Source organism: Balaenoptera borealis (assembly GCF_965194805.1).
Source record: "Balaenoptera borealis genome assembly, chromosome: 10".
NCBI lineage: Eukaryota > Metazoa > Chordata > Mammalia > Artiodactyla > Balaenopteridae > Balaenoptera > Balaenoptera borealis.
The window spans coordinates 90,447,394-90,469,057 of record NC_138874.1 but is presented as its reverse complement, the minus strand read 5'-3'; the positions used below and the strand labels follow the sequence as shown (position 1 = coordinate 90,469,057).

The 21,664-nt window shown below is 38.0% G+C and overlaps 2 protein-coding genes across 19 annotated transcripts in view; both read left to right on the top strand.

The window, feature by feature from the left end:
• Positions 1-15,931, top strand: part of CHUK (component of inhibitor of nuclear factor kappa B kinase complex) — a 33,984-nt gene extending 18,053 nt beyond the window's left edge. For 2 of the 10 annotated variants that reach the window (XM_082408080.1, XM_082408079.1), the window contains 10 exons: positions 902-1,025; positions 1,417-1,568; positions 3,304-3,365; positions 4,337-4,446; positions 5,113-5,162; positions 10,652-10,748; positions 11,041-11,188; positions 11,730-11,843; positions 13,848-13,947; positions 14,697-15,931. In XM_082408080.1, coding sequence (XP_082264206.1) covers positions 902-1,025; positions 1,417-1,568; positions 3,304-3,365; positions 4,337-4,446; positions 5,113-5,162; positions 10,652-10,748; positions 11,041-11,188; positions 11,730-11,843; positions 13,848-13,916 — 926 coding nt within the window. In that variant the 3' untranslated portion in view covers positions 13,917-13,947; positions 14,697-15,931. Of the gene's footprint in view, positions 1-901; positions 1,026-1,416; positions 1,569-3,303; positions 3,366-4,336; positions 4,447-5,112; positions 5,163-10,651; positions 10,749-11,040; positions 11,189-11,729; positions 11,861-12,451; positions 12,687-13,847; positions 13,951-14,696 lie in introns of those variants that run through there. The other 8 variants (XM_082408076.1, XM_082408078.1, XR_014249213.1 and 5 more) reach the window with 7 other exon arrangements.
• A 1,968-nt stretch (positions 15,932-17,899) lies between these two features.
• The window catches only part of ERLIN1 (ER lipid raft associated 1), a 37,747-nt gene continuing 33,982 nt past the window's right edge, over positions 17,900-21,664 (top strand). For 2 of the 9 annotated variants that reach the window (XM_082408164.1, XM_082408165.1), the window contains exons 1-3: positions 17,900-18,024; positions 18,344-18,467; positions 20,502-20,583. In XM_082408164.1, coding sequence (XP_082264290.1) covers positions 18,355-18,467; positions 20,502-20,583 — 195 coding nt within the window. In that variant the 5' untranslated portion in view covers positions 17,900-18,024; positions 18,344-18,354. Of the gene's footprint in view, positions 18,083-18,343; positions 18,468-20,501; positions 20,584-21,664 lie in introns of all 9 variants that reach the window. The other 7 variants (XM_082408161.1, XM_082408162.1, XM_082408163.1 and 4 more) reach the window with 6 other exon arrangements.

Sequence of the window (21,664 nt, the reverse complement as noted above, 5' to 3'; positions counted from 1 at the left end):
GTTAGAGGAAGCCTCAGGAGTAAGTGTGGGTATATAAAAACAGAAGAAAAGTTACTTGAGGCTATTAATCATTATTAGGAGAGGCAAAGATTTTTCCAGATACACAGCTTTATTTTTTTGAAGTCTGTTTCAGATAATGTGTTTTCTCAATATGAAATCTAGTGTAGTGACCTTTCTCTGAAGATTTTCATTGGAAAAGAATAACAGAATATAATTGCCACCTTAAGTATGAGATGAATCTCTCTTCAATCTTGGAGAATTTTATAATGTTAAAATGGAATTTCATTGAACTTAATATATACCTGCCATGGTTTTAGAAAGAAGCATTCCCTTTGCCAAAGAAAAGACAAGAGATAATCATAAATAGATAATTTCGTAAGTCTTACACTGAGGAAGGCATTTCTTATTAAGCTGCTGTTTACCCTGTAATCACATACTGTAAAAAATAAAGTTTTCCTGAAGCTGGGTTGGTAGTCCAGGGGATGAAATTTGTTATTCAGAAGCAGAAAAGACTGTGGTGGATTGTGGAGGACGTGGGACTTGATTTAGATCTTCAAAGAAATAAAGAATTTGAATTAGTGGAGAAAAAAAAGTATTCCAGGTTGGAGAGAAGCAAGGAAAAAATAGACAGGAATAATTGTAAGCTTTGCGATTGTGTAGTAATTACGTCTTCTTCATTTTTATTTCCCCTTGTATCTGGAGGGCTCATGTTAGGTGTACAGGTGGTTGGTAAATGTACATTGACTGAATGAAACGGTAACAAGTGGTTCTTTCTAGCATCCGTTTCTAGTATCTATGGGAATGCTATTTGTATGGACAGGAAATCACAAAGAATAATAAATGAACTCTAGAATCTTAAAAAGTAACTCCCCTCTCCTTTTCCCCAACTTCTTACACATAGTACAGGACAGCAAAATACAGCTTCCAATTATACAGCTGCGTAAAGTATGGGCTGAAGCAGTGCACTATGTGTCTGGGCTAAAAGAAGACTACAGCAGGCTCTTTCAGGGACAGAGAGCAGCAATGTAAGTAGATTCTCTTGTTTACACGCCCAATGTCATGTGCATTAATGCTCAAGAATTAATTTTGCCAGTTTTCACTAGTCAATATCCCATGCAATACTATATACTGGGCCAATTTGAAATGTAATATTCTGATCAGACTTGTAGAATTCTTACTAATGGTCTGAAACCATCCAGTTGCAAAAGCTTGACAGTAGTTCCTGAGCAGTCCTAGTATAAGAAGATTGTTTTATCATAGAGTATCATGGGCAGGAAGTCTTTAGAGACCAGATTCTAGAGATCACCTATTTCTTATAGAAACATAGGCTGTAGGCTTATGGCAATTTGAGTCTTTAAACTTTTGTCCAGTGTTTCTGAAATGCTTATATCTTTTTTTTTTCTTGCTATGGTTTAGGTTAAGTCTTCTTAGATATAATGCTAACTTGACAAAAATGAAGAACACTTTAATCTCAGCATCTCAGCAACTGAAAGCTAAATTGGAGTTTTTTCACAAAAGCATTCAGCTTGACTTGGAAAGATATAGTGAGCAGATGACTTATGGGATATGTAAGTGTTGGATAATGTATTTGAAAGAAGTGTCTAGTCTCTTAAAGCCATTTGCTATGTTGCCTTCTTCTTAGCCAGTTGTTTCACTTACATTCATACTAGAACAAGAGAGAGGACATCTCAGATCATCATAAACCGTGTTTGGTTTGAATGTTAGTTTTTTTTTTTTAACCTTTAGTTGAGCAACTTTATTCCCCCCCCCGCCCTCCCCGCCCACCTCCCGTCCCCACCACCACCACCACCACCACCACCACCACCACCACAGTTGGACTAAAATTGTTCAGCTTCGGAAAAATACAAAATTGATTTAAGAATTTGTAATTACAATTGTAATTGTAATTTTCATTTAGAAAATAGATACAAAGTCTGTATTGGGGTGACTTCTTAGCCTGGGAAGTCTTAAACTACTTATCTTTCTATAAATAATAGCACAAATAATTCCAGGGTTTTTGTTTCCCCCAAACCACCTACCGTGGAGTCCCACTGTTTTTTATTGTATGCAGCCTCCAATTTTTCAGTATTTCACTCCAAGTTTATCTCCCTTCAGATGTACTAAGGAAATGTGAAAAGCAGAGTTAAAATTCAAATAATAAACCAAAAGGGTCGCCTTCAGCATTTCTATTTTCTTTCATGAAACAGATCTTTTTTTGGGAAATAAATCTGGTTTGTATACTTATCTTGAGCAAGGCATGTGTATTTCAGAATAAATGATCAGCAGTGTCTAGTTGGGTAAATAAATTTACCGACTAAAGCTGGTTCTATGATTGATGTTTTATTTCTATTTGTATATTATAGGCATTCTGATGAATGGCAAACAGTATAATTATTTTATCAAATTATCTTTGACTTGTCAGTTGTATATCTTATACTGCTGTTTAAAAAGAGTGATGTAGCCCTATGTGTGCTGATGTTAAAAGATCACTTAGGTCTTTAACGGCAGCAGTGTTTTAAGTTGGGGAAAAAAGCAAAGAAGGAAAAGTATATATAGATGGTCCCATTTGTGAGAGAAGAGGATATGTATGTGTCTATGTAAGAAATGACTAACAGAGGGATCCCTGAGGGTGGAGGATGGAGGGGAAGAGAGAGACTTTTCTTTTTATACCCCAATATAGTATTTGATTTTTTAAAAAGATCATGTTCATGTATTACTTTTAAATTTTTCTTTCTTTTTTTTTTTTTTAAAGAGAAAATCATCTGTGTTGGCTTCCTAGGGTTGCCATAACAAATTGCTATAAACTGTGTGGCTTAAAACAACAGAAATTTATTATCTCACAGTTTCAGAGGCTTGAAGTCCAGAATCAATGTGTTGGCAGGGCCGTGCTCTCTTTGAAACCTGTGGAGAAGAATCCTTCCTTGATTCTTCCTAGTTTCTGATGGTTTGCCAGCAATCCTTGGCATTCCTTGTCTTGCAGCTGTAGCACTTAAATCTCTGCCTCTGTTGTCAAATGGAGCTTTCCCTTCATGTGTCTGTGTCTGTGTCTCTTCTCCTCTTCTTATAAGGACTCTAGTCATTACTGGATTGAGTCCATCTTAATTTAGCTAATTGCATCTGCAGTGACTCTGTTTCCAAATAAGGTCAAATTCTGAGGTACTGAGTTAGGACTTCAGCATATCTTTTGGGGGGACAATTCAACTCATAACTCTGTTTTTGATGTTGATATGGCAAGAAGATGGGTAGGTCAGTAATTAAAGCTATGGCTATTTCTGAGATAACCAATTAAGACTTTTTTTTTAGCCTCAGAAAAAATGTTAAAAGCATGGAAAGAAATGGAAGAAAAGGCTATCCACTATGCTGAGGTAAAATCATTGAGCTCACTTTGTGTGCTTATTAATTCCTGAGGTCTCCCTTAGAAATTGTCTTTGGTTTTGGTTTGTAGAGTATTTTTCATGTCATTCCTGAATATCAGCCAAATATCTAGTAGATACTTTGTATATATAGAGGGAAGTACCATAGTGGATGAAAACCAAGGCTTTGGGCAAAAGAGACTAAATTGAAGTCTCACTGAGCTTCAGTTTCCATATGATATTATAGGGACTGTACCTGTTTTTATAGGGTTATACAGATTAAATGGGAGTGAATAACAGATGGTAGTTATCACTGTTATTTTTATGACTGGTTTAGATAGGATGGCTGGACATCCTGGTTTACCTGGGACAGTTTCAGTTTATACCTGTCTTGCCATAATTATCAATAATACTCTCAAAATTATGCTAGTTCGGACAATAAATTATATAACAATAAGTTATATGGTCACACTAGGTATAGATCATTCTCTAGGTGGCAGATTCCTTCCTTACCCGGTACATCTGTCTGTGGTCCCACTAAGTTGTTGCTCTTCTTGATGCCAGCACTTCCCTGAGGGCATGGTTGGGGCAGTTGGTATCCTGGGTTGGGAAATCCCATGCCTTTATCTTTCTGCATCCTTATTCAAGGCAGTTGGGAGGCAATGAAAATCATAGAACTGAGATGCAGTGGTTTTGATGGCCACTTTTTCTTGTTAGTGACACTTTTATCTTTTTGCTTCTCAGGAGGAAAAAGAAAATGCTAGTAGTCTACTGTTGTCAGGAGAGAAAAGAGAGAAGCCTAGGAATAAGTTGGTGCTCATGTGAAAATTACATGTCATAATCTGAAAGACAAAAAGGCTTCAACAAAATCAGTGTTTTGCATTAAATCACTTAGTTCTCTTACTGCAGCCAGTCATTCTCTGAGTTCTTTGTGTTGTGTGGTGGTGAGCCTGTCATTTCTTTTGTGTTTCATCATATTTTAGGTGGGTGTCATTGGGTACCTGGAGGATCAGATCATGTCCCTGCACACTGAAATCATGGAGCTACAGAAGAGCCCCTATGGACGACGTCAGGGAGACTTGATGGAATCTCTGTAAGGGTGAACTCGTGTTGTTGGTGTTGGTGTCTGTAATTTTTGGTAGCAGATTATTTGTTCTTTGTACTTCTGGCAGATTAAGTCTATATGTGATTCTTTTCTACAGTTTTCCTTTCCCCAAATATTTTGGCATCATATTTAAAAAGGAAGTTCTTTTTTAGTCACAGTAAGTTTTGGAAGTAACTCTTTGGGTTGACCTTTGCTTTTTAAATCGAAACATCTTTTCATGTGAGTGTTAAGAAATTTTCAAGTATTCTAGTCACAAACTATTTCCCTACTTACCATACTTCTGGTTCAAGGAAGATATTGTCTATTAGATTCCCTAAATAAGGTTAACTTCCTAAGTGTTTTGATTAGAAACTTGAGATTTTTTTTCTCTAATCACAGGTCATAATTTTTTCCCATTTAAGTGTTTCTGGTGCAAGGACATTATATATGTGATAGTAGATCAGAGCAGATATGAAGTATTAATTTATTAAACGTTGCATCTTAAGATCTTGCTTATTACCCAGTGAAATGCTCTGTAAAATATTCATTGGCAATATGTACTTGCTTTAAAATGGGATCATTACTCTATTCAAATAATGTTGTTCATTTCAAGTTGGGGATTATTAAAGTCATTAAGCTATCTTCACATATAGAACCTTTTTTTCTCTTTCATAGGGAACAGCGTGCCATTGATCTATATAAGCAGTTAAAGCACAGACCTTCAGGTAAGACACTTTTTCACAGTACACAAAGGCATTTTAGGAAACCATCACTAGCAAATCTAGGAGACTGGATTTTAAATAAGCTGCAGAATAAATTCCAGTTTTGGTATTGCCATTGAGATGTTTATGGTACAACAGCTTTTAAGTTTGTGAGAATTTAAGAAATTAGGAAGGCAAAGTAAGAAAATTGGAAGAGAAAAAACTTTAAAGGGAAGTGAAAGAAAGGAATGAAAGAGAAAAAAGGAACTCAAAGAAGGGAAAGAGGAAGCAAGAAAATGTGTGGAAAGATGGGAAAAAATAAGTGCTGCTTAAAATTAAAGAGATTGGAAAGAATTTGATACTGTGGGTTCAGGTGTGGAATGGGCAGAGGGATGCCCATGTGCTAGGCCAAAGCATTTACTTTGAAAATGATGCCTTCATCTGCACGTGGTCACTGATTGCTTATTTCGTTGGCAAAACAATTCTGTTGAACATCTGCTGAATACAGAGCATGTTCTGCTGGAAAGAGCACTGGATTGAGAATAGGAAGGCTTGAATTCTAGATAGGGCACTTTACTGACCAAGTGACCTCAGGCAAATAACCTTTTCTCCCTGTATCTCATTTCCCTCTTCTGCAAAATGGGGTTGAAACCTAGCTTTCCTAACTCAGTGACTGTATGTGGCAATGTATTTGAGAGGATGTTTGTGAAAGTGCTTTGAAAACTATGAAGTATTATGTATGTGCAAGATATTATTCTTCAGTTAAAAACTGATTTATTTTGAAGGGTTATAGAAGAAATAAAAGGTGAAGTTTGTGCCCTAATTTGCTATATACTGAAATTGTAAAAAAACAAACAAAACCCATAAGTTTTACACCTTAAAATTTACAAACACATGCAAATTAATATACATCTTAAATTGTATTTAGCAAATATCAAAATCTCCTCTATGTTGGTTTTCATTGTAGTGGAATTTGTTCAGTTAATTTCTACAAACATTTATGAGGTACGTATACAATAGGCATTTAACCCTGACTGGAGGTCAGGGTTGGTTAGAGGAGGTTTCCTGCAGGAGATGATATCTGAGATGAGCCTTAAAGGATAAGTAGCAGTAGCTCGGTGAAAGGAGGTAGGCTCTTGCATATATAAGTATAATAGGTAAAGACGTATACATGTAACAATTAGCATGTTTGAGGAGATGCAGCGTGACTGGATTGTAGTTTCAGAAGGAGAGATGTGGCTGGATAATAAAGGATTTGGTATGTCATAGTAATGATTTTGGATTTCATCATGATGGCAAAGAGAAACCCTAAAAAGTTTTAAGCAGGGGAATGGCATGATCAGATTAGCATTTTAGAAATACTGCTCTGGTAGCATTATGGATAATGGATTAAAGTGAGGCTGGGCTAGAGACGTGCATTAGTTATAAGGTTGTTGAAGTAATCATGGCTCAGGATAAGGTGGGTCATTAGCTAAGGCAAAGAACCTGAACTGTGGCAGTGGGGTGAAGAGGAGGAGGGTAAGGGCATGAGGGAGATTTAGGAGGTAGAACTGATAGTATTGGGTGATGGATTTAATATGGGTGGCAGGAGATGGGGTAGAGAATCATGGATGCCTGCCAAGTTTCTGGCTAGAGCAGCTGGGTGCATGGTAGGACCACTCACCATAATGGAAAGTATAGGAAAGATGACAGACTTAATGGGAAAAGAACATGAGTTCATTTCTGTACATGTTGATGTTAAGGTGTCAGTGGGACATTCAAATAGAGATGTCTAGTAGTATTATATATGTGTGTATGTATATATGCATGTATATATAAACACACACACACACACACACACACACACACACACACACACACACACACACACACACACACACACACACACGTGTACATATATATATGGATTTAGTAGAGAAGTCCAGGCTAGATATTTAGCTATTTTGAGAGTAATCAGCTATAGGAATAAAGTGATCATCTTGAAAAAGTATGTTGAATAAGAAAACCAAGGATGGAATCCTAGGGAATACCAACATTCAAGAAATGGCTAGAAGCAGAAGAGCCTACAAATATTGAGAAATGGCTCAAATATGTAGCAGGAATGATATTATGGGAATAGGACAGAGAGAGTTTCAAGAAGAAAATGATCAGTAGGGTGAAATGCTACAGAGATGTGGGTAATAAAAATGATAATGAAAATATTCACTGGACTTAGTAGTTTGGATATCATTGGTGATCTTGGTAAAATAACGGCCTTTTGGGAACAGAAGCCAGATTGTAGTTGGCTGAGGAGGGAGCGGGACAGGAGGGAATGGAGAAGTCAGTCTAGATCAGCAATTCTCAAAGTGTGGCTCATGAACCCCTGAGGATTCCTGAAACCTTTTCAGAGGAGTCAGTGAGGTCAAAACTGTTTTCATAATACTAGGATGTTATTTGCCTTTTTTACTATGTTGACATTTTCACTGATGCTGCAAAAGCATTGGTGGGTAAACAGCTTGCACCTTGCTTAGCATGAATGAAGGCACGAGCACCAAAGTATGCTAGTAGTCATTGATTTTCACTAACATGCATTCATATTTAAAAAAAATACCAGTTTTATTTAAGAGTGTCCTTGATAAAGCAGTAAAATTTCTATTTAAATCTCAACCCTTGAGTATATGTCTTTTTAATATTCTGTGTGACAAAATGGAAAGTACTGATAAAGTGCTTCTGCTACATACTGAGGTATGATGGTTGTCTTAAGGAAAACCACCTCAGCGGTTGTTTACATTGTTGTTGACTGGCCTCTTCTTTAATGGAACACCATTTTTACTTGGAACAATGACTGTCAGAAAAACTACGGTTATTCAGATTTGGTTGTGGGGCAGATGTTTTCTAAAAATTAATGGAGCATGCCTATCACTTGAAGGAAAAAAGCCAACAGTATTGTCAATGATAAAATTCCATGTTTCCAGCAAAAAATTAAAATGTAGGAAAACATCTATCCATCAGCTGAAATTTGTCAGCTTCCCAATACTTAAATGCTTTTCTGATAAGATTGGTGGTGATGTTAAAAAGATTTGCAAAAATGTAAAACAATGCCAATGCTCTCACTAAATTTTGAGGGGGAAATACAGTTATTTTGAATAAAAATGTATTAATAGATGAGTTTATTGTTATTTTTAAATGAATAAATAAATATTTTTATATTTCTCAGTTTAATTCCTGAAGAACACTTTGGAGTTCTTAAGAATTTTTGAGTGTAGGTGTCCTGAGACCAGTAAGTTTGAGAACTGGTTATCTAGGCTATTCTTTCCAGAAGCTTGGCTGTTAAGGAAAGAAGAGAGGTGAGCAGCTAGGAGGAGATGAAGAATCAAGGGAGGTCAGTTTTCAGAAGGAAGACCTGAGCTTATTTATGTGCTTGGGGCCAAAAGCCTGTGGAGAGGGAAGTCTCTGAACAAGTTTGAGAGGCTGACTCCAGAGAGTAGTAGGAGGGGTTGGGCTTGTTGCCACTGATATTAGAGGGGGGGATGTGTGTGGATACAGACACTTATGTGGGTATAGGGGTTGGAAGGTGAGGATCTTCCTGCATTATGTCCTCCTATCCCGAAGTAAGAAGTGGGGTTATCTGTAATTGAAGAGGTGTGATGTCGTAGATTTAAGGAGTATGCTAAAGATTTTTGAAAGCTGGTGTGTGCAATGGCAGATGTTGCTGATCCAAGACATTTATTAAGAATCCAGAGCAGAAGTGAAAACCTGTGAATTAGTAGTTACAACAGAGAGAATGATAGTATAATTTTTTTGTTGGTAGTGGTTAGTAGCTTGGATACAGAAACTGATAGAGCAGGTGGTTAGACTGATCTAGGGTTAGGATCTTGCTGACAATAAGAGGACAGAAAAGTTGAAGATATTGACAAAAAAGTGATATAAGTGATAAAAGTTGTGGTTAGAGTAAAATATTGAAATTTAAGATTTCAGATAGAGCAAGGCTAATTTTTTTTTCTTTAATCGATATTCATTACTCTCCATCTTCTGGCCAATGAATCAGATATTGCAGATGAAGGATATAAAATGCCATCCATTGACTCAGTGGATTAACTTTCCACAGTCATTGATAACATTTGTTTGGATTATTTTTATAAAAACTTTGCAGTAGCCATACATATCAGCATATCACAGGGCCTAGAAATAAATTTGCTATCCAGGTAGCTTCTTTGAACTGATAGTCACCTTGAGTGACAAACTAGTTGTGAGAAGAAGTTTTGTCTATTGTTGGGGCTTATGTAATCACACTTGAGGTATGGTTTTTGGTGTCTTTTCCAGTTTAGAGTTGCCTTGAAACTTTTGTTCAGCTGAAAATGGTGAAAACCAACTTTCTTCATTGTTTATGTTGGAGTAGGTTAAAGTTCTGAGGTCTTTGACCATCTAAAAGAGCTAGTTATATGGGAAAGCTGTTGGGCCTAGTCCGTGGGATTTATGAAGAAGTGCTGTTTGGAGAGGAGCCTTTTTGGAGTCTCTGTATCTGGTTGTTGTTGAGGGAGAGACAAAGAAAAACGTGTGGGGAATCAAGTTGAGTGCTAGGTGAGGTCTTTGCAGTGCTAACAAAGGACACAACTTTTTTTAAACCTCTTTCGATACTCCTTTCATAGTAAAATGTGGGTAACAACAGTAGCCATCTCACAGGACTCCTGTGAGGGTTAAATGAGAAAATTTTAAGTGGAGAATAGCAAATAATAATAATAATATTTTTGCATTCGAGACTAATTATTGTCCGGGGAAATACCAGCATGATCCATGAGCAACCTTCCAGTGTTTTAAAACTTAAATAGCCATTTTCTGAAATATAACAGTTAATTGTAGTTTTTTGTTTGTTTGTTTGTTTTTTAAATGAGATGGCATCTATAACAGTAGAACCCACTCACTGTGACCACACAACCATCCCATTTGAGGGCATTTGTCAGCTGCCAGTTTGCTTTAAGATTTTATACTACCCTCAAACTGAATTTTCAAGGTGTCTACAGGTCCTTTTATTCGTGCATCAGATTTGGCTTAAGTTGGTCAGCTTTTTTCAACGTTTTCATGGGTATAAACAGGTGGATAAACATGAAATTCCAAGCAAGCCTAGCTGGGATTCCTTCCTTTGAGTCAGTGAAAGTTTGATGAATTGTCCTACTGCTTCTAAACAAATGATGTTAATCATCCAAGAAAAAATAATCTCTTGTCCAGAAAGCTGCATATGTGTCTGGGGCTTGGGTTAGTATGGGTGAAGGATAGCCAAGATGATTCTTCTTAAAACTGAAGATACAGTTGTAAATCTATATATACATTATATATACACAAACACACAGACTTCATTTTTAGTTATATGATTATTTATAGATATATAATCTTAAAATCTTTTATCTTAATTTAGTTTTGAAATTAAATGGAGATGTTAATTAAAACTAGTTTCAGATTTTTAGGAATTTTTTGTTTGGAGGCTGATATGTTCACGCAGAAGAGAGGTTATACCTACTGACTGAGATCTTTTATAGATCACTCCTACAGCGACAGCACGGAGATGGTGAAAATTATTGTGCATACTGTGCAGAGTCAGGACCGGGTTCTCAAGGAGCTGTTCGGTCATTTGAGGTAGAAATATTGTTTTCCTTCCTGTTGAAAAGCCAGGATACTTTTATCATGTTCCTTTCAAAGTGTAATACTGTTTTCTGGTAAATATACTAGAACCAGGAAGAGTACTGGCAGTACATTGGGAACCCTGACCACAGCTGCATGCATTTATGTGTCCTGTTTGTGTGCATTGCTTTGTAGATCAGTCATTAAATCTATGCTGATTGTGATTCATTCCCCCAGCTGGGTTTGGGAGTATGGGGTACAGTCTTGGGGGATGTATAAGTGTCTGACACAGATTTTACCTCTCCAGCAAGTTGTTGGGCTGTAAGCAGAAGATTATTGATCTACTGCCCAAGGTGGAAATGGCCCTCAGTAACATCAAAGAAGCTGACAATACTGTCATGTTTATGCAGGGAAAGAGGCAGAAAGAAATATGGCATCTCCTTAAAATTGCCTGTGTAAGTAATTTTTAATGAATTATGTAATATGACATTGATTTGCTGTTACTCCCTGCAAAAGGAATTTTTATCAGCATGATCTGTGTACTCTTGAAGACGTGTGTATTTTATGTTGGGTTGATGCTCATGTTCTTTGCTTGGTGTCTCACTAGCAATTCTGATACAGGACTTCATGATCATCTTTCATTATCTCTCTCCTTTCCAGTTTCCTGTTTTTATACTCCTCTCAACCCTAGACCACTGTGGTATCCCAACCCAATTTGGGGGTAGATGTGCCTGACTAGTTTAAAAAACCAGTCCTTTGTTCAACTGGAGTTTTTTTTTTTCCAACTAAAGTAGAATAGAAGGATAGATACATTCGGTTTTAGTCAATGAAGAAAGGGGTCAAGGACAGGATAGTTAGTAGGGGTGTGTAAAAGTAGAGATAGGTTTATACAGAAATAGTCTGGTTATGCATAAAAGTAGTGATAGAAATGTTAAGTCTTAGGAATATGAATGTGTGGAGGTGCTTGCCTGTAATCTTTTTTTTTTTTTCCTTCAGACACAGAGCTCTGCTCGGTCCCTTGTAGGATCCAGTCTAGAAGGTATAACCCCTCAGGCATCAGCATGGCTGCCCACAACTTCAGCAGAACGTGAACATCCTCTGTCATGCGTGGTAACTCCTCAAGATGGGTGGGTTCACTTTGTTACAATAGATAGTTGTATTTTCAAGAGCAGTGGTAGGAATGAGGCAGTAGAGTGCAGTGGTTAAGACATATTCTTCACTGCCTTATAGACCAGGATTGAATCCTGATTGTCTCTTTGTAATAACCTTATACAGTTAACTTGACTCTTTTAATGTTCACATTTCCTTACCTGTAAAATGGGAAGTGCTGTGAAAATTCAGCTAGACAGTGTATGTAAAATGCTTAGGAAGTGAATCTTCAGCTAATGTTACTTCTTATTAGCTCAGTCCAGGTTCTAAGTTCTTTATCTGTTATTGGCTTATCAAATCTTTTAGCCAAACTTTATTCCTCACTTAACTATTTATCTCTCAGAAATTATGCTGTCTTTTTGCAGTTATCATTTTAGGGCCCTTGATCAGCCCTCTAATGGAATTGAGTTTAATCTACTCATTTTATAACTTAGTATTTCTAAAATGACTTTTTTCAGTGCCTTAAATCATTTTTGCAAATAACTCAAGTTTGAAGTCCTATATTTTCTTTTAATTCCTACTCTTCTGCTAAAAGCTGAATGACTATCCATTTCTGTTATTTTTCTCAGCATAAGATGTGCCATATCCAGAGCCAGTGGCTCTTTGCTAGCTTGTGTATTGTCGCTTTTCTCACAACTCATGGAGACCTCTACAGTACCAGCATTTCCTGGAAGCTCTGCCCATAATTAGTTTTGCAGAGGTGCAGCCATGTAACATCACTGCTCAGGAGGTCATGCAGTTGCACATTCTGTACTCTGCTTTTATGAGAGAAAAGCACATGGCAGGAAGGCAAGCTGATACCAGGTATTTTATCTTCTTAAAGAAAGCAAGCTCCAGGGTATATCTTGGGGTCATTATACATTTGGCCCAATGTAATACATCCACAGCTACAGCATAGACTATAATTAATTATATGGACTTTAGGAAATATTCCATTAATCAGAATTGACACAAATAAAATTTAATACCTTTTTGCTTTCATTAAAGGCATGTAGGTTTATTAGGGGATGCAAATGGTTGCAAATGTTACCTCTATACAAGTGATTTTCAATGTGAGGTTGTGGTTGTTTGTAAAAGTATATTCAACAGGAATTTTTAAATACATTTTCCAGTAGGAATACATTATAAAGGAAAACTTCAGTTATAATATACCTGCGGTACTTAACCACCAAAGATTGGGAACTGTTGGCCTCAATTTTTCTATCTGTTGAATAAGCTGAATGAGAATTTAGTTCTAAGCTAATAGTGACTATCTTCCATGGCTTAGAACTGATTCTAGTCGGGTAGGGACTGAGGGTTAGTAAAAGGTAAGGATGGAGGCCATATGGAAGAGGGAAGTGTAGAAGGTGGAAACCAAATTCAGGATTTCCTTCAAATACAAACTTCAGGGATACTTCTTGGTTCTCGGCAGCTCCCCTGTCACAGGTTTCTTCTGCTGTCCTCAGGAATCAGCTTGCTTGTTTTCTTTCTCATTGCTGTCATCTGTATTTTCCAAACAGTTTTTTTCACCTTCCCTGATATTTGCAGAAAAGATTGTACTTTTTTATCTCCTCCCCTACATGTGTATTTCTGAAGTAAGCATGCTGATGTTTTTACTACTTATAAGGAAAGGGAAATGTTTCAGAAACAAAGAGCTCTTTCATCTAGCTGTGCCACAGGATCTTTTTTCCCCCAGTGAGCATTTTCAGGGGGAAAAAGTTGTATATAAGTGCTACTTATATTTCAGAGGAAAATCAGATTGCAGTTATAGTGGACTCCTTATTGTTAGAGCTGGGCAGAGGCAGCAGCTTGGAGTAACAAATAGGACTCTTGCCTCTGGGTGGGAGGGATGAGGAAACTGAAGACTACAGGAATCAGCTGCATTGGGTTGCAGGGTTGCAGTGTTGTCGGAAGGGCAGAATCATCCTGACCCTGAAGACCAGAAAATAGAGGAAATTCATATGCCTCTTTGCTTTCATTCCACAGGGAGACTTTAGCACAAATAATAGAAGAAAATTTGAAATGTCTTGGCCATTTAAGCACTATTATTCATGAAGCAAATGAGAAACAGGGCAACAGTATGATGGTAAGTTTTATATGGATACGGATGTCTGTTTTAGGTATGTTGGGTGCAAAGGATTTAACTTTCCATGCTAGATTTATCTGGCATTTGGGATGCAGATGGGGAATAGAACTCAGAGGAAAGAGCATTTGAGGAATGCTTGATCTCAACTCCCCATCTTCTCTTACTCATGGATATACTAGGATTATGTCATCAGTTATCTTCAACAATAGCATTTTTGGTCAAGTTAAATGAGTAGTGAGCTTTCTTTGCAGTGTGACCACTGAAATCGAATGGTTTGTACTTTTTTGCTTCAGCAATCAATTTTCTCCAATAAGATTGGACATGATTTGTACTGTGATTCAAGTATAGTAACTGCTGTATGCAAAATGAATAATGTTAATATGGTTATAATTTATAGAAGTGTTTATATGAAGATTTGGTTACTGTGAATTATTTGTTAAAACTTGGAGAAACTACAATAAAATGTTTACTGAATTAACTTTCACTACATTTAGTCTTGATGTTAATTCTTTGTTATTTCCTCTTTCATTAATTATTTGCTTCAAATACTTATAAAAACTCTGAAATATTTTTTTTAGTTAGCAGAAAAGGTAAACTAAACTCCTTAATTGTAACTTATTTGTACTTTTGGTTTTTCAACTTTTGATTATAAAATGTCCAAATATACAGAAAACTTGCAGAAATGAACACCCATATACCTACCACTTTTAGTCAATATCTAATTGTAACTTTTTCATGCCTGGTTTTAGAATCTTGATTGGAGTTGGTTAACAGAATGACTTGCCACTTACTGACTGTCCCAAACCTATGAAGTTGCTGCACATGTTGGAAATTTGTTTTTCTCTTATGAAACCATTCTTCAGACACCAATCAATGGAAGAAATGACTATGATCAGAAACTACACATGATTTCACAGTGCAATATTTTGACTCGGGGTAATTTTAACCTCTGAACAGATAGAATTTAATGAGTCAGTGGACTTGTTTAAATACTACAGCTACTTAGGAGCATCGCTGGAATCCATTTGTCTTCAAACTTGATAAAACATTACTTATTTAACTTGACTATCTTTCAACATTTAACTTTTGGGTATAAGGCCAAAGTAATGTATACAGAGAAGAAAATCTCAACTAACATGTATTCTAAGTAAAAATTGTTTGCCTGTGTTTCTGTGGAAGAGACTGCTTGCAAGTAGAATTGTACTTCTTGAAGAATAAACTCTACCTCCTTGTGTTGCACTCAACAGTGCTTTTCCTGGCATCATAAGGAGTTAGTTTAATCCCATTTTCAATTTCAATCCCAAATGCACATTTGACTGTATCCCTTTCCTACAGAAGGGATTGTGCATCTGTGCCTTTAATACCAGCTGATTCTTTCAAATCTTGTTAAGTGTGCTATGTGTATATGTATTTAAGATGTACATTTAATAATATCAAAGAAAAGATGCCTGTTAATTTATAATGTATTTGAAAGCTTATCTGTGTTTTCATTTGTAAAAATGGGTCTCTTGTTTAAGGAATCTTTCATGTCTTGTCATATAAATTTATAAAGGTCTGTACTCCTGATCTGTAATTCCAAAACCCAAAAAGCTCTGATAACAAGGTTTTTCATAAGCTTGGTGACAAAATTCACCTGCTTGCACATCCAACGTGAACTGACATTGAATCTATCCCATTTAGTGTGAATATTCTTTTTTTTTTTTCTTGCTGTAGAAATATTAACGTGTTTGCTTGTTTGGGGGTAGGGTGCTGCCACAGACCCTGCCTGGGGTTTATGTAGTATGGTATATGCACTGAATTACCTTTCTAAAATCTGAAAATTTCATAATTCTGAAACACCTGGCCCCAAGGGTTTCAGATAAAGGATTGTGGATCTATCATCTGTTAAATAATTTAGAAGGTATTACTTGTTTAAAAAAAAATGTGAAATTCTTTTGTATTCTAGACAGTTTTTCACTTTGTGTATTAAATAATTTTTAAATTACTTTTTGAACCTCTATTCACTAAAATCAGATTATAATAATTGAATATGCTTTGGGAAAATGTGAAGGTTTTATGAAGCAGAGTTGGAGCACAGAATAACATAATGGGCTCTCAGTGTACTTTCCTTAGGAATGAAACAGGACTTATGGTAAAGACAGTATTGGGTAGCTTCTTTAATATAGTCTTTTCTCCTGAGATGTTCTATCAACACTATCCATGTCTAAAAACTGTGCTCATACCTTGCCCTATAAACTGCTGTCTTAGTTACACCATCCTCATTTTTGCTAGAGGTGTCATTTTCCCAGTCATCTAAGTTTGATACCTTGGGGTTGTCTTCTCCTAACTCTAGTCATCTGGTACTACTGTTTCTCTGAATATGGACATTCTGACTACCAGCTGTTAAAATAGGCAGTCTCTCTCTTCTCCAGTTCTAGAAGGTTTTAATCAATAAACATTTATTGGGTACCTATTGCTTGGAAGATATTGAGCAAAATGGGAAGATCAGAAAAGTTAACACAGGCAGTACAATAAGAATGTTTATTTGGAATGAAATTATTGTTAAAGGATTTTTTAAATGATCATGCATTTTCTAAATATCATTGTAATAACTGATAAAAGATCTGGTAGAGGGTGGGGCCATTTTTATGGTTTGTGGCTGATGTGATCTCAGGCTAGCCTGATCTGTGTGATACCTAAGGGCAAGTGGTGTGAGTCAGAACAGTCTTTTATAGTGCAATCACCTCAAATTTGCTTATGATACATGAGTTGAACACTGTTTATTGGCTGACAACTTTTCAGAGTTAAGTGTCAGTTGTGCATTATATCCATTTCATTCCCTAATTCAAGCAATATGAAAAACTAAGAGAATCCATCCAGAAAACAGAGGCTGGACAAGTTATTTTTTATTCTCTTTGCTTTTTATCAGTTAAAATAGCCAAGCTCTGCAAATAACATTTATCTGGTACAGACAAGGTCCCACATACATTCCTAGGTAGTAGAAGTCAAATGAATGATACAGGTAAGTGCATTTATTGAAGGGAGAAGATACAGTGGTCTGGGAGGGCTTCCTTTAAAGAAGATTTTAATTGATTCTATTTACCTCTTCCCATTTCCACTGTTACTACCATTGTAACCTTGGGCCTGCAGTTTCCTAACAACTTGGCTTCCCTGTCTCTTGTCTCCACTCTAAGCCATTTTGTAGACTCACTGGCCCTAAGGTACTGCTTTCCCATACTTCCCTGCCCAAGAGGTAACAGAGTCCTCCAACCTTAGTCTACCTTGTCCAGTTGTGGTCCCACTGCTAGCCTTTCAAGGCTTACACCATTACTGCCCAACCTCTTCTAACATGCTGCCCTTATTTCCTTTGTATCCATCTTTCTTACTCCCATCTCTACTCTTTCACTTTGTCCTTTCTATTTCCGGTAATACATGCAGATAATGCATAATTTAAAAGAACAGAAAAATATGTAGTGAAAAGAAAGTCTGTCTCTATTCTTTAGCCATCCAGTTTTCCCTCCCTACAGAAAAAGTGAATTAGAGCCTTTCAAAATCTGGGCCTAGCCTAGCATCCGACTCCTTTCCATCACACAGGCTTCAAGGAAGCTCAAATGCTCACTGTCTTCAGTCTTCCCGGAGGACCTTCCAACACACACCCACGTTTACGTGCTTATTAGTTTATTCTGTTCTTATTGCTTGGATGGCTTTCATAAAGCCCTCACTGGATCAGCATTCTGGCACGTTAATAGGTGACTCTACACAAGAACACGCTGACCAGTCCCTTGTCTCAGAGGCCCTCTCCGTTCCTCTGCCTCCTTCCTTACTCCACATTGCCGATTTCCCGTCTCTTCCGGAGCAGGAAACCAGCAGTACACAGTGGAGAGCCCACGTACCTTCGCGCGAGATAGCTCGGCGGGCGGCGGCGAGAATTTTGTCCCGTCCGCTCCCCGTCTCTAGTCGCGGGGCGAGTGCGGCGTCGGTGTGCGTGTCCGCGCAGCCGCAGTGCCCCGCGGGTGGGCGGGGCCGGCTCTTGGCGGCGGTTGGTGCGGCCCGGGTGGAGACTTCACGTGCGCGCGGTGGGCGGTGCGTCACTGATCGGTGAGGCGCGGCCGAGGGGTCGGCCTCTGTCCGGAGTCTGCGGCTGGCCCCCTTCACAGTTAGTGCTTTCCTCTGGGCGGGGAGGAGCGACTGTTGGGGGGGGAGGGGTGTCAAGACGCTCACCGAGCAGGGGCGACCCACGGGCCGGCTCGCGCGGAGGGGTTGGCGACGGGGAAGCGGGCTTTGCGAGAAGGAGAAAGAGGCACAGGACTCCTCAGCTCGGCCTGCGGGAGGGGGCCAGGTCGCGGGAGGGCGAGGTGGAAAACGGAAGGTGGTCCTGTCACTCACGGGGCTGGGGCTCCGTTCCTTCCTCATCCAGGAGGAACTAGGATGAATATGACTCAAGCACGCGTTCTGGTGGCTGGAGTGGTGGGTCTGGTGGTTGTCCTCCTCTACGCCTCCATCCACAAGATCGAGGAAGGACACTTGGCCGTGTACTACAGGTGAGTGGCACGTGCAGTCAGCTCAGGTTCTAGAGCAGGCAGAAGGAAGACTCCCATTAGAGTCTGGGAAGTTGTTCCCTCTGCGGTGTCAGGGAGCTCTTTCCAGTCCTAGGAAGTGACTTTTGTCGCAGCCCTAGGGAGAGTATGGGAGCTGTGGCAGGCTTTTGCAGAGCATCCTCCAGGTGTTGGACAGTTTCAGTGCTATGTACATTGTGTGCAGAGGTTAAGACTCCCTGCAGTTGTTCCTAGTAGTCAGTAAACTCAGTCATTTGCAGAAAAAAATGAAGGGTGGAAGGCAGTGGTGACTCCACCTGTGGCTGAAGAAATGGATAAATCATTGTTAAATTCCATACAGCTGTACTGGCTTTTAGTTTGCAGCGGTAGGTGCTATTTAGAAACTGGTCCTGTTTGTGGTTGTTTCTTAGATTTTTTTTTTTTTCCTTTAAAAAGTTCTGGTGTCTGGTTTGGGCTTGTAAGGCCATTAAGACCATGACAGTTGTTAAATTCCTGGACCTTGGGAGACAAACACAGGATTGTGACAGACACATCCTCCTCCCACCTTTCCCTGTCTTTTCAAGTTGAGGAAAGCAGTGGTGTGGAATGTGTTGATCTCTAGCTGAGATGAATAGCTTTTCCTTCAACGTAGTTACCACCAGTTCTTTTGATATAGACAGAGGACAGTTTGGAGAAACTGAGATAACGATGTATTTGAAAGAGCTTCAACTTTTTGCTGGCTTCTGTCATCTCGTAAAACCAAAATTTCTACTTTTAGATCCATCCTGAGTCTTAGAAAGTCTTCCCTGTGAAGCACTAATTTCAAATACAATTTTAGTGATATGTCTTAGCAGGTGGGGGGTCTGGCATTTTAAAAATGACAGATTAGTCTGTATTTCCATCTAGTTCAGCATTGTCTTCCTGATAGTAAAGCCAAGGAAAGAACATTTCAAGGTATGGCTCTCAAAAAATTAAGGATGGACCTCAAACAGTTCATCTTTTATTAGCTATTTGTTATGAATTCTTTGCAAACCTATTTATATTTTCAAGATAGGAAGGTAAGTTCTATTAATTTACTATTCATTATGTAAAATAGGACTTCTTTTTTATATTTGCCTCCAAATTACCTCCTTTTTATAACTTGCAAGATGTGCTTTCATGTTTCTCACATTCCAGAATTTGGTGAACAGGTCCACACTTATATCTATTTGTAGTCTTATCCCCTCACCCTTCATCTTTCCGTGCTAATTTTTTGTTGTTGTTGATTTTATAGAGGCTTTATGCCCCCAGTATTTTTTTCTTTGTTCCAAATAAGTTTCTTTTTTTATTTAAAAAAAGAATTGTTTAAATTGTTAATTTACAGTGTTATGTTTCAAGTATATAGCAAAGTGATTCAGTTATACATATATATATTTATTTATATTATTTTTCAGATTATTTTCTATTATAGGTTATTACAAAATATTGAGTATAGTTTCCTGTGCTATACAGAAGGTCCTTGTTGTTTACCTATTTTATATATAGTAGTGTGTATGTTAATCGCCCCCAACATTTTAATTGCTTTGTAGGTAGATAAAAAGAATCTTGAGCATCAGAAATTTTCTCCTTCCTTGAAAGTTTGTGTTATCTATTTTTTTTCAGCCTGGTGATTAAATGTATTGTGTTTTGATCTGGCTCATGCTATGTACAATTAAAGTACATCAACTGAGAGCCATTCGAATTTTTTTCACAAGTAGTTCTCAAAAGGTTAAAGACCAAAGAGAATCTTTATACCTGAGAGTGGTGCTGGAGACCCAGAGGTATGGTTGGTACAACTTGTGAAACAAGGTGTAACATGGGCAGTTTAATTTGATCTTTTCACTTTTGTAGGTGTGGCAGATATTTTAGGGACCAGCAGTTGTTCATCATTAGTAACTCATATTAGTGAGGCTTTAGTAGATCAATAGCATGAGTAAGAATGAATATTTATTATAGCATTTTAGATTTGGAAAGAGAATTTCTCTTTTTATAATCTTGTCAAATTGAAACATCTTTTTGCAGGGGAGGAGCTTTACTAACTAGCCCCAGTGGACCAGGCTATCATATCATGTTGCCTTTCATTACTACGTTCAGATCTGTGCAGGTGAGTGATTCCTAGGGAAGCCCCCACACTGGATAGACAGGTGTGAGCGGAACAGTGACCACATTCACGGGTGGAGATAGAGTTCCTTATTTCTTTTTTTTTTTTTTTAATGTTTTTAGTTCTTATTTATTTATTTATTATTTATGCATTTATTTTTGGCTGCGTTGGGTCTTTGTTGCTGCGCTCAGGCTTTCTCTAGTTGCGGCAAGCGGGGGCTACTCTTCGTTGTGGTGCGTGGGTTTCTCATTGCGGTGGCTTCTCTTGTTGCAGAGCACGGACTTTAGGCGTGCAGGCTTCAGTAGTTGTGGCACACAGGCTTAGCTGCTCCGCGGCATGTGGGATCTTCCCGGACCAGGGCTCGAACCCATGTCTCTGGCGTTGGCAGGCGGATTCTTAACCACTGCACCACCAGGGAAGCCCGAGTTCCTTATTTCTTAAGCTAATGGTAGTATTTACTTAAATGTAGGAGTTAAAAGTTCAGAGTACAGTTGTCACAGCGTAAGTTATGGTTTTGAACCACGTCACTCTCTTGAGGTATATTAGAAGTATGAGCTAGGCAGCTTGGAAGGACTCACTTCTCCCATCTATATAGTGGTATGCAGCAGGTTTTCTGTTGCTGCTGTCAAAATAAAAGCAGGACTTTGAAACACAACTAGAGATACAAACCAGTGATAACTTGGTTTAGAATGGTGTTTGGTTTCCATAGAGGCAAGCTCCTGGGCTACTGTTAACATGGAGGATCTGAATTTTTATACACAGCTTCTCTGCTTCACATTTTTGCCTGGAACATTAAGCATAATTTTATGTGGAACCTTAGTGAGTGTTCTATTTTGACAGAATCCCGGAATATCTTAAATAAGCGGCTGGTTCTTGAGAACAGACACTTAGTAAATATCTTTTGAGGTAACAAGATGACAAAACAGGATTAGATTGTTTACTACTTTTGCAGGCACTGTGTGATTATAAATCTTTGGATTCAGAAGTTTGTCTATTATCCGCTACTAATTTTTCAGGGCTCGGGAAAATTCAATGTATTTAATCTTGTAATTTAAAGTCTAGGCTTCCTGCTAAGTGAGATTTT